This window comes from Momordica charantia, assembly GCF_013281855.1.
Source record: "Momordica charantia cultivar OHB3-1 chromosome 8 unlocalized genomic scaffold, Mcharantia_2.0 BLBB01000008.1, whole genome shotgun sequence".
Classification (NCBI taxonomy): Eukaryota; Viridiplantae; Streptophyta; class Magnoliopsida; order Cucurbitales; family Cucurbitaceae; genus Momordica; species Momordica charantia.
In genome coordinates, this window is record NW_028275166.1 from 9464907 (window position 1) to 9475642 (window position 10736).

At 33.2% G+C, this 10736-nt stretch overlaps 2 protein-coding genes across 2 annotated transcripts; one reads left to right on the forward strand and one right to left on the reverse strand.

Moving 5' to 3' along the window:
* Positions 1 to 1021: 1021 nt before the first annotated feature.
* Positions 1022 to 3637, reverse strand: LOC148209481 (protein NEGATIVE GRAVITROPIC RESPONSE OF ROOTS-like). Its single transcript, XM_088128010.1, has 4 exons — positions 2735 to 3637; positions 2564 to 2645; positions 2134 to 2459; positions 1022 to 1556 (listed from the first exon to the last, which is right to left on the reverse strand). The coding sequence occupies exons 1-4, from the start codon at positions 2738 to 2740 to the stop codon at positions 1425 to 1427; spliced, it is 546 nt and encodes a 181-aa protein (XP_087984136.1). The 5' UTR covers positions 2741 to 3637; the 3' UTR covers positions 1022 to 1424.
* A 1990-nt stretch (positions 3638 to 5627) lies between these two features.
* LOC111016980 (proteasome subunit alpha type-6) lies at positions 5628 to 10265 on the forward strand. The gene is made up of 9 exons (XM_022292600.2): positions 5628 to 5855; positions 6510 to 6604; positions 6704 to 6785; positions 7313 to 7409; positions 8048 to 8106; positions 8231 to 8313; positions 8934 to 9029; positions 9177 to 9236; positions 9780 to 10265. Exons 1-9 carry the CDS (start codon positions 5780 to 5782, stop codon positions 9870 to 9872), a joined length of 741 nt encoding a protein of 246 aa, XP_022148292.1. The 5' UTR covers positions 5628 to 5779; the 3' UTR covers positions 9873 to 10265.
* The last annotated feature ends 471 nt before the right edge of the window (positions 10266 to 10736 follow it).

The window sequence follows — 10736 nt, forward strand, 5'->3', positions numbered from 1 at the left end:
AAATTAGGAGTTAAATAATTCTCTAACTTACATAATATTGGTCAATGTTCCCTCGGGATTACTACATTGATAGCATATTTAGGAATCATACGATTAGTACATTGATAGCATATTTAGGAATCATAATTACATAAAACGATTGAAAGGTATAAAATTTACACTTTTGTCATAAAACAACGTATGTTACCCATCACACAAATTACTAGTAGATCTTTTTAAGGATCCAAGTCAATATTAAATAATTTTTAAAATCTAAAAATGATAAATTGTGAGGTCATAATTTAAATCCCTTATACTTTCCAAAACCCAAAAAATTCTCAAAGTCATCTATTTTCGAAACCCCTTTCTTCTTCTTCCGATTGTCCATTTTTCTTCCTCTGATCATCTGTTTTTCTTCCTCCAACCGTCCGTTCTTCTTTTCCAATTGTCCGTCTTTGTCTGCCTACCTCTCCGATCGACTCTGTTTTTCTCCATCATCCGTCTTTGTTTATCCCGTTCGGAAGGAGATTTTCGTCCTTCATTCTTCTCTGGTAGTTTCTGCCTGCTTATGTCTCCGGCTGACGTCTGCCTACCTTCATCTCCGACCGCCTCTGTTTTTCTCTGTCGCCAAAGCAATTCGTCTCCTTTTATACCGATCGACAGGTTTGCATTCCAACCGTTGTTTTCGATTTTCGATTTCATGTGAATTATTATGTGTCTATGAGGATATATATTATAGTGAGTTTGATTAGGATATATATCTTATAACTTAACTTGTATATATGCAGATATATATTATAGTGATTTTGAATGTATATATGCGGATATATAAGTGGATATATATTGTGATTTTAAATATATTTTTTGAATATGTGGATATATGTTTATTGAAACTTAAAAGATGTTTGTGTGATTTTGAATTGTCCTTAAAGATTGAGCAAGTGAATTAAGAGAAAATCAATATTTTTGAAGGAGTAAATTAAGATTTTGAGGGAGTGAATTAAGAGATTTGTGTTGAAAATTAGTACGAGGCCCACAATAATTAAAGGATATAATAATTTATGGAATTCAATCTTTTATATTTCAAAAAAACAAATAACTATAATAAATGTAAATGCAAGGCAAAATCGGAATTAAAATAAAATTCTACATGCAGAAATCTAAAAGTGTAAAATTAGAAAACTTTAGACATTTGTGTAAATAAGTTTCTAAAATAGCATATCAGAGCCATGGTCTAAACCTAGCTGTGTCGGTGAATCTTCGGGTGTCGAATAAAGAAGCAGTGAGTCTCGAAAATGTGTAGTCATGGTGTAATCCGTGGGTGTGCTGTATCAAGGTTGTGTTGCATCCTTGAGCCTTTGATAAGAACAAGCTCTCGTTTCTGGTCTTCGAGAGTAGACGGATGAGTGACTACTAGAGGAGAGGCTCGGTGGTAGACATTATCTCTAATTATTATATTCTTTATTATCTTCATTTCTCTTATCACTCATCTCTTTCTCCTTTATAAATCTCTTCAAGGGAGCTGTGTTAGAAGAATTCTTAGGGTAGATTTTCTTGTGAAGCATCATCTTCAAAATCTGTGGAGATCGGATGGATAAGATATATCATTAGCAAATCAATTTTATGAATTCTAATATAAGGTAAAATACATTTTAGTCTTTTTAGGATATGTTTCTATTGGGTGTCTAAATTTCGAAAATTGATGAAGGAGAGGAGGGAATTAAGAAGGAAAAGAAATTATAAATGATATAAAATTAATAAATATTCTTATAACATCTAAAACTTGTCACCCATCAATGCTACGTCAATATTATGTTAATGCTGAATTCAAGGAATTTTTTAAAACTATTTTCTAAAGATTGGGATCGTACTGTTACCTTTTGAAACTTAGGATTAAATAGAAAGCTGTACTCCGATTGAATAAAGAAGGTTCAGTCTCATGAAGCAAGACCTCTTTCACATAAGAAAGTGGATGCGGACTTGGGTAGTATCTAACTAAAACGATTCCACATGAAAGAGGACCGGACAATAGCCTTTGTCGAGTAATGGGAAGCGGGCTAGTTCCTCTGACGTTAGGGATCGAGCGTATCAAACTCAGGGACTAAAACGTATTTTACCATATTATATATATATGTGTGTGTGTATTGCATGTACCTTGTTCATCCTGGCGTCTTGGGGCGTGGGCAGGAGCCGGGGCAGGGGCAGTGTAACTGCAAAACCACTGCTTCCACTCCCACACACAAACAACTTCTTGACGAGAAATGGAATAGATTTCTTCACAATAGAGTTGCGATGACTTTTGTTGTCACCCTCACCATTCTCTGCTTCAAATTCTAGTACTGTTTCATCATCAATTGGATCCTCATTATTACTGTTACTTTTGCCATTGTCGTTGCCAAAAGTTCCAATTGCCAGCAGCCCAATCGGCAAAGAGGGAATGCTTTCACCTTCTTCTTCATCAACAAAATCATCTGATTGAACTAAAATTTAAGAAAATTAAACGAAATTAGTAGCCAGCTACGGTTTTGAATTGAGAGATTAAAAAGAAAAAGGAAAAAAAAAAAGAGTGCATGCAATTACGCACTTGAAGGAAATGATGAGTAATGTGATTCTTTGTTGTGAAATTTTACTTTTCCTTGGAGTTTACTTTGCATCCAACTAAACAACTGAAATAATTAATCAAAATTAGCAAAAGGGTTACTCACTCAACAAAAGAAAAATTAAAAAAAACAAACAAACAAACATGAAAACTCACCTTCATTTTGGTTGGAGGGCTCTCCTTCAAAGCTATGGGGAGTGGGAGAAGTTGGGTGTTGGGGGTTATTATAAAGACTAAGAGTAATTAATTTAAAGATTAATGCAGGAATTAAGGGACAAATGAGAGATGATGAATGTGGAAATTAGGCTTTTTACAACTACGAGATGATGATACAATTTTGCATTTGCTTCCACTCAAAGCTTGTGTCGGCCCTTTATTATAAACTGTCTTTTCCATTTTTGGATCTAGAGATAATAGAGAAGTTCAATCCATGCCATTTTGCTTCTAATTTCTTTTTATTAACTAATGGTTACATTTGGGATACGTAGAGTGGAGGAAGTTTTGGAGTTGGAGCCATTTTGACCTCTTTTTTTTGGGGAAATACAAACAGATGTGGAGAAAATTAAGAAGACATTCACATGGGTTTAATTCATACTTGGAATAATTATATAATTGTATTTCTTAAGCGTAAAACCACTCATGGTGTTATAGACCAGATTGGATGAGCAGAGTTGGGCGGGAGGAGGAGTGGGCTCACTAGATAAGAAAGTTGAAACTCGGCGATTCGGGTCGACCATAGCCAACCAGGCTTCAATGCTGACCTTCTCGACGCCGAGGAGTTCTCGGCCCCCAATCGAGAACCCCGATGGTTTTCTCTCGACCTCCGCGCAAACCGATTCGAGGTTACCTGGTCTCGACCATGGATTCGACATTGGGTCAATTACGAGGTTCAGATGTCCGAATCTCCTGGACACATTAAGATTCTCAACTTTGATAATTTTTAAAGTGTTATTCTACATGTTTTGCGGGTGTTGTTGATCCTTTTATTTTACTGCATTAACACCAAAACTAGCTTCGCCATATCTCCCAACCCCACTTTGGAAATGGGTGACAACCCCTCAAATAGAAGGCTTTGCTTATCGATCAATGTGTAAGCGTAGCCAAAATAAAATAAAAAATAAATTCTATTTATGAACCAACCAAATCAAGTTGGTTTGGATCTTTTGGGCAAAATGCATTGGTTCACTATAAAATTGAAAATTATTGTTTTGACTAGTTTGATGGTGGAGGTTTTTATTTTATTTTATTTATTTTTTTATGAAAAAAAAAACTGTTAGGTTTAGTTGTTTAGCCAAAATTGAGATTTTTTTCATAGTCCTGTTTAAATTTATTTTAGAATAATATTAATTCGAAACTTATTAGAAAAAAAAGTTTTATAGAAGTTTTTCCGTCACTAGATCGTCTCTAAGAGACAACCTATATACGTGATATTGCATGTTGTCTTGACGTTATTTTTTTAAAATACAAAAAAGGGTAGGTCATCTCTTAAGAGACAATATATACCTATCATATCATAGATAATAATATTTATTTGGTGGAGTGACATTCTTTATCACTACGTTGACCAGGGAGTTTTTAGGTTCAAATTTCAATTATCTCATAATTTTTTTTTTGACATTTTGAATGTTATATTGTTATTTTTAAAAAATTTACTTATTCAAATTTATACTCTCTCCTAACATAAGATAATTACTCTTAAAAAACTATAATTTTTTCAATAAGAAATAGTTATTATAATATATATATATATATATATATATATATTAGTTATTAATATCTCTCTCCAATCTTCCCTCGTAAGATTAAAAAATTATATATTTTTAATAAATATAAAAAGTTATTACAATTTTGAATGGTAATTATTTTCTTTTTAGGGGAGAATAAAAATTTTAAGTTTAAAAAACACATTTGGTCTGTGAACTTTCGTTAAATAACGATTTAGTTATTGAACTTTCAAACGTAATGATTTAATCTATGTACTTGAACATTGATTACAATTTGGTCTCTATCGTTAAATAATAAGTTAGATTTAACAGAGAACTGTCGTGTCGTATAGATGTGTACAAATTAAATTGCCAGCTGTATGAATCCCTCTCTCAACCCATTCTCGACGCCATCTCATGGTTAAGCTGCAGTCTCCAGATTTAATCTTTCCTTCATCTTGTAGATATTGTGCAAGCTGCACCAAGTTCCGAGCTCCATCGACATAATCGAAGAGATTTAACAGTTGAATCTTCCCACAATTTCAAAATCAAGTTGGAAGAAAGAAGATTGGCACAAATTTATGTATGGTCCCAAGTCCAACCATCCCATTTTTAACGATAGGGACCAAATTGTAACTAATGTTAAAATACATGAACTAAATCGTTACTTTTTGAAAGTTTAATGACTAAATCATTACTTTAATGAAATTACAGACTAAATGTGTTTTTTTAACCAAATTTTAATAAGTGAAATTTATTTAAAAGGAAACTGCAATATAACATTTAATTTGCTAAAAAAAAACATGAGTGTTACTGTTAAGATTTATACCTAAGATCTCTAGGTTACAAAAGTGGTTAGAAAGAAACTTCACCGAATTAACATTATTGCTCACATTTGATATATGTCGTCTCTTGAATAGACGACATACTATTTTTTTTTTCTTTTTTGTAATAATGGAACTGCATGTCGTTTTTTCAAGAAGTTGTCTTTAGCAGACTTGGGCCTCTCTCTGAGAGGCAGATGACCTAGCAGTAGAAGAATTTTTAAAGTATTATTTTTTGAATAAATTTTGAATTAGTGTTATTTTTAAAACAAGTTTAAAAATTAGCAATATTAAAAATAAAGTCCCAAAATAAAAATCAGCCCAAATGTTGAAAAGGTACCTATTATAAATTTCCTTGGCCTAATTTTTTTTTAATTGAATATAAGTTCTCATTTTAATCTTAATGAGACCTGTTTAATTTACTGTTTATTTTTGGGAAAACATTGGTAATTACAGAAACTGTTATCGAAAAAGATTTTAAACTGTATAAAGCCCTTTCAAATTTTTATTTAAATGAAAGAAAAATTAAACTGCTGCTGCTGATAAGAGTATTCTTGGGGAGAAAGCTTTCTTTACATCGCTCCTCCTTCTTATCAGTCTTCTTCTCCTTCGCATAATTGATAATTCACTGAAAAACTGCGACCGAAGAAGCGGAAGAGGTTGAGCCCTAAGCCATGAGTCGTGGAAGTGGAGGTGGATACGATCGCCACATCACTATTTTCTCGCCAGAAGGCCGTCTATTTCAAGTTGGTATGTATATTTTGATTCTTTGTTGTGGTGTTCATGGTTATTTAGAGTGATTGTGGCCAGAGTCTTTGGATTGAATAGTAGCCCTTGATTCCAGTGAAAAATACGAATTCGAATCTCATTTTGTTTAAGAGGCTCAAACTCCAACTACAGAATAGTTTATCTGTTTCTTTGAGCTTTACGTGGAGCGTCTTAATCCTTCTTGCTCTTAAAATTGTTTATAAAACTCCAATTCCTATTTCTTTTTTGTTCTTTATGCACGGGTAATCTAGGTTTGGGTGATTTGGATGTTGCTAATTGCCACTACACAAAACGTTTAAGCTATTCACTTGGGATAGATTCAATTATTTATTATATTTTCAATACTCACTCATTTTAGGCTCGTAAATGGGTTTATTGCACGAACTTTAATCCATGGAAACTTGGAAATTTTACTATAATACCATGGTAAATCACCCTTTTTTCGTTAAAGCTTATACTATTAAGTTTACGTAAATTTCATCATTTAATATATTCTCAATATATGTTATCTAGTCTATCTCTAGTGGACTTTCAGTCAGTAAAATTAACCTATCAGTTTAGCTTGAGGATCATAGTATGTTCTTATAACTTTAGGTGATTTAGTTTTTTTTTTTTTTTTTTTTAAATGGAAAACAGAATATGCATTTAAGGCTGTCAAGGCTGCTGGAATTACTTCTATTGGTGTTCGGGGTAAAGATTCAGTTTGTGTTGTGACCCAAAAGAAGGTTCCGGTAAGTACAATTGGTTCGACTCCGAGAGGACTTTTCATCTTTATTAATAATATAATCTATGGATGATGTTGAATGTGTAAATTCTGAAATTCAATGCAGGATAAGCTTTTGGATCAAACAAGTGTCTCACATCTTTTCCCCATAACAAAGTACCTAGGGTTGTTAGCAACAGGCATGACAGGTATTTCTCGTGTCTTTTTCAGATTTACTTACAACTTTGTTATGGTAGGGGATGGTCGTCAGCCAGATGCTTTTTTGTTCATTATGCCAAATATGCAACATAAAGTAGTTATAGTTAATCATTAATTCTTGACATGCAACATATACTATGTAGGATTGCATCTAAATCTAGCTATTGACGAATTATAACGTGGCATGGTATTGTGATGTATTGACGTGATCTCTGGACATAATGTTGCACTACTCCTGCCTAGATATTGCTTAGTTATTGTTTGAAAAATTTACTGGAACCAGCTACTCTTCCATCCAAAATAATAAATGTATCAAAATGATATGGTATATTGGACCTATAAATATGGCTTTAAACTATATGATGCACATTGTACATTTACACTCGGCTTTTAATTTGATTTTCAGTCAATTTATTAGTTGAGCTTAGATTTTAGTGCTTATCTCATGGGCAACTTTTCCAATGGCTTCTTGGGATGAGTAGTCACTGATACAATTTTTATACTGTACTCTTTTCAGCTGATGCCAGAACCTTGGTTCAGCAAGCAAGGAACGAAGCAGCTGAGTTTCGTTTTAGATATGGATATGAGATGCCTGTGGATGTATTAGCTAAATGGTACCATATTTATTTCATACTATACTAAGCCATTGTCGTTTAGTTATATACGTCACAGACATACAATCTATTCAATCAATTTATTTGAATTCTGGATTGTAGAGCAGAGAATAGCTCCATATGTTGCTTACTGACCTTAGTTTATCTTTCCATAATCCATAATGTATTTAACCATCATGGGATGGCTCAAGTGGTCAATGAGGGCCAATGTAAATAGCAAAGGACTTAGAGGGAATGAGTTCAAACCACGGTGGCTACCTACCTAGGATTTAATATCCTACGAGTTTCCTTGTCAACCAAATGTAGTAGGGTCAGGCGGTTGGCCCGTGAATAGTTGAGGTGCGCGCAAGCTGGCCCGGCACACGGATATCAAAAAAGAAAAAAAAATCCATAATGTATTTCTGGATATTGTTAATTTATGATTTGCAAAATGGATAGCAACTTGTTGTATGTTTCGTAGGAAAGTTTTTGAGTTAGAATTTTCATCATGCTGTTGCTTTCAGATTTCATCCACCTGCATATTGATCTACATTATGTAGTAACTACAATTACTAGTAGTTCTGTTACCATGATACTTAGAACTTTGGTGTCAGTGTATAATTTTCAAAACCTTCTCATGCTGGGTTGTTGGTTGGCAGGATAGCTGACAAATCTCAAATCTATACTCAGCATGCTTATATGAGACCCCTTGGGGTAGGTATGTTTTCCTCGGGTCTTGGCATTGCTTTATATTTTATATTTCAACCTTTGAATTTATGGACAAGAAAAGTTTTCTCACCATGTTTTTAATCTTTTGCACTTTGTCGTCTGTCTCTATCCAGTTGCCATGGTTTTAGGCATTGATGATGAGTATGGACCCCGACTCTACAAATGTGATCCAGCTGGTCATTTTTTTGGTCACAAGGTTCGTATAGTTAGTCCATCTCATTTTTGATGGTCAATATTTTAGGAGGCCCAACATATGAAACATTTACAATTTTCTGTACCATTACCAGCTGCCACCTTGGAATAGTGTCTGCACATATCTCTTCAATATCTAATTTTCTTGCCGAGTTAATATTGTCGAGTTGTAAAATTTGTATGAATTATCTATCATTTTGAGATTTAGCTTATTCTACTCCAACTACCTTTAGGTTCGTTCGAGCTTCAAAACATAATATAAGCATCAAACTGATGTCAATATATTGGTGCACGCTCTTGCTCCATTTCAAGTGCGATAGATGCTGAAGCTTGTTATTCCTGTGGATTTCTTTAGCAGGTCGCTGCTGTGTGCATTTGGCATAAGACTTAGTTATAGTGGAACTTACTTTGCTATTTATATATATAATACTATAATAGCATAGAACATTATGGGTTTATCTTCGCTGGTATTTGCTCACAAAGATATTCATGTGTATGGTGCATTTTTTCTAAGTAATTTTTTTATTCCTTATTGACAATTTTCCACTGGTTTTCTTAAATTTGGTATTTCATCACTTAATGCTTGAAACCTTTTTTTTTTTTTTTTTTAAATGATGTGTTTAGGCTACGAGTGTGGGATTAAAGGAGCAGGAATCAATCAATTTCTTAGAAAAGAAAATGAAGAACGATCCAGAGTTCACCTATGAAGAGACTGTACAGGTCAATGTGCTTTCTTTAAAGCTTTACATGATGCACAGCAAAGCCTAAAAATTATAACGAGTTAGGCTCCTTGCAAACGTATGGATGCTTATTTCTTTACTTTTATGTATATGCCTCCTCTAAATACTGTGATATTTCCATTTGCAGACTGCAATTTCAGCCCTCCAATCGGTTCTGCAGGAGGACTTCAAGGCAAATGAGATTGAGGTTCTGATAGTCTCACTTATCTATTTTAATCATACTAGAGTTCTAATGTGACGGGAGATCTAAACCATAGAGTAAAATTGCTATCGTTGTGTCGATGAAGCGTTTGGTATTGTATTGGGGAGAAGTATTCCTTTTCCTTTAATGTTGTGGAAATGCCAAAAAGATGTTTGGAAATGTGAAGAAGAAAAAAAGAAGGTTAGAAATGTTGACCATATGAACACAGATACAAATAATAATGATTTATAACTCAGTTAAGGAGCTTTTAGCGTTTTAAATCTAATTCAAGCAATTTTAACAAGCTTGTTGTATGATCTTTGTTATTTATTTGTTGATATCTACATTTAAGTCTTAGGATCATTTGAAGGGTTGCACTCATTACTACTCCTAATAGCTCCAAATTCCAATTATTACTCTACTTTGTAAGATCATGTAAAGGACATGAGATTGAGTACTTGGCATTCCAAATACTTCTCAATAATCGTTAACTCAATTATTGTACAAACGTTACAGTAATATTATTGTTGAATAATTTTACATGAACAGGTTGGAGTGATGAGGCAAGACAATCCTGTGTTCAGAGTGTTGACAACCGAGGAGATCGACGAGCATTTGACTGCGATAAGTGAACGTGACTGAATTGAATGGAGCCGAAATGCTCTTTAACGGGCTCTTTGTATCAGATTAGTGTGTTTGAGTCTTGAGATTAGTGTGTTTGTTTTGAGCATAAAAGCCACTGCCACAAAATCTGGAAGAAATGCTGCCTTGTTTGTTCCTCCCCGTTTCTCCATTTTTTTTTAAACACGTGGGGTATGGATTTGAACCCACGACTAAAGTAAATGTCTTAACCAGTTGAGTTATGTTCAGGTTCACTCGTTTCCATCATCCTTAAATTGGTTCCATTGTGTAGCTGTAGACGTTTCTAAGGTCATTATGCTGTTTAGTTTTGAGTTTGGACCCTTTTTTTTCTTTATTTCTATGCTGTGTTGCTAATCCAACATTTTATAATATCCAGACTTTTGTTTATTTCAATATTCGTGTTACCAATATTGAAAATACGTATTTCTTCTGCTACCAATACGTTTTTGAATTTTGTAGATAAAATTGTTGAAATATTACTGATATTGTTTATTCTATAGTCCATACCATACCACGAGACTCTTGGGAAACTTGGTAATTACATTTTTGTAATTTTCTTTTTTGTGTGCAGCTTTTCAGAAGTATCGGCAAAACTAGAGTATTTATTTCCTTTAATCATCCATTAGAAAAATGAATTTTTGACGATCTGGACAAATCATTTTTTTAAAAGGATAAAAAATAAAAACATATAGATGAAGATAATTTTGTAGTAATTACAATTATATTTAAAAAAAATCATATTTACGATAATAAAGTATTAATAATTGATTACATATTGAACTCAAAAAAAAAAAAAAATCTTATTATTGCATGTATCATTATTGGTTTTTTTTTTTGAGGCAGTTTTAATTTTTGTTCAATTTG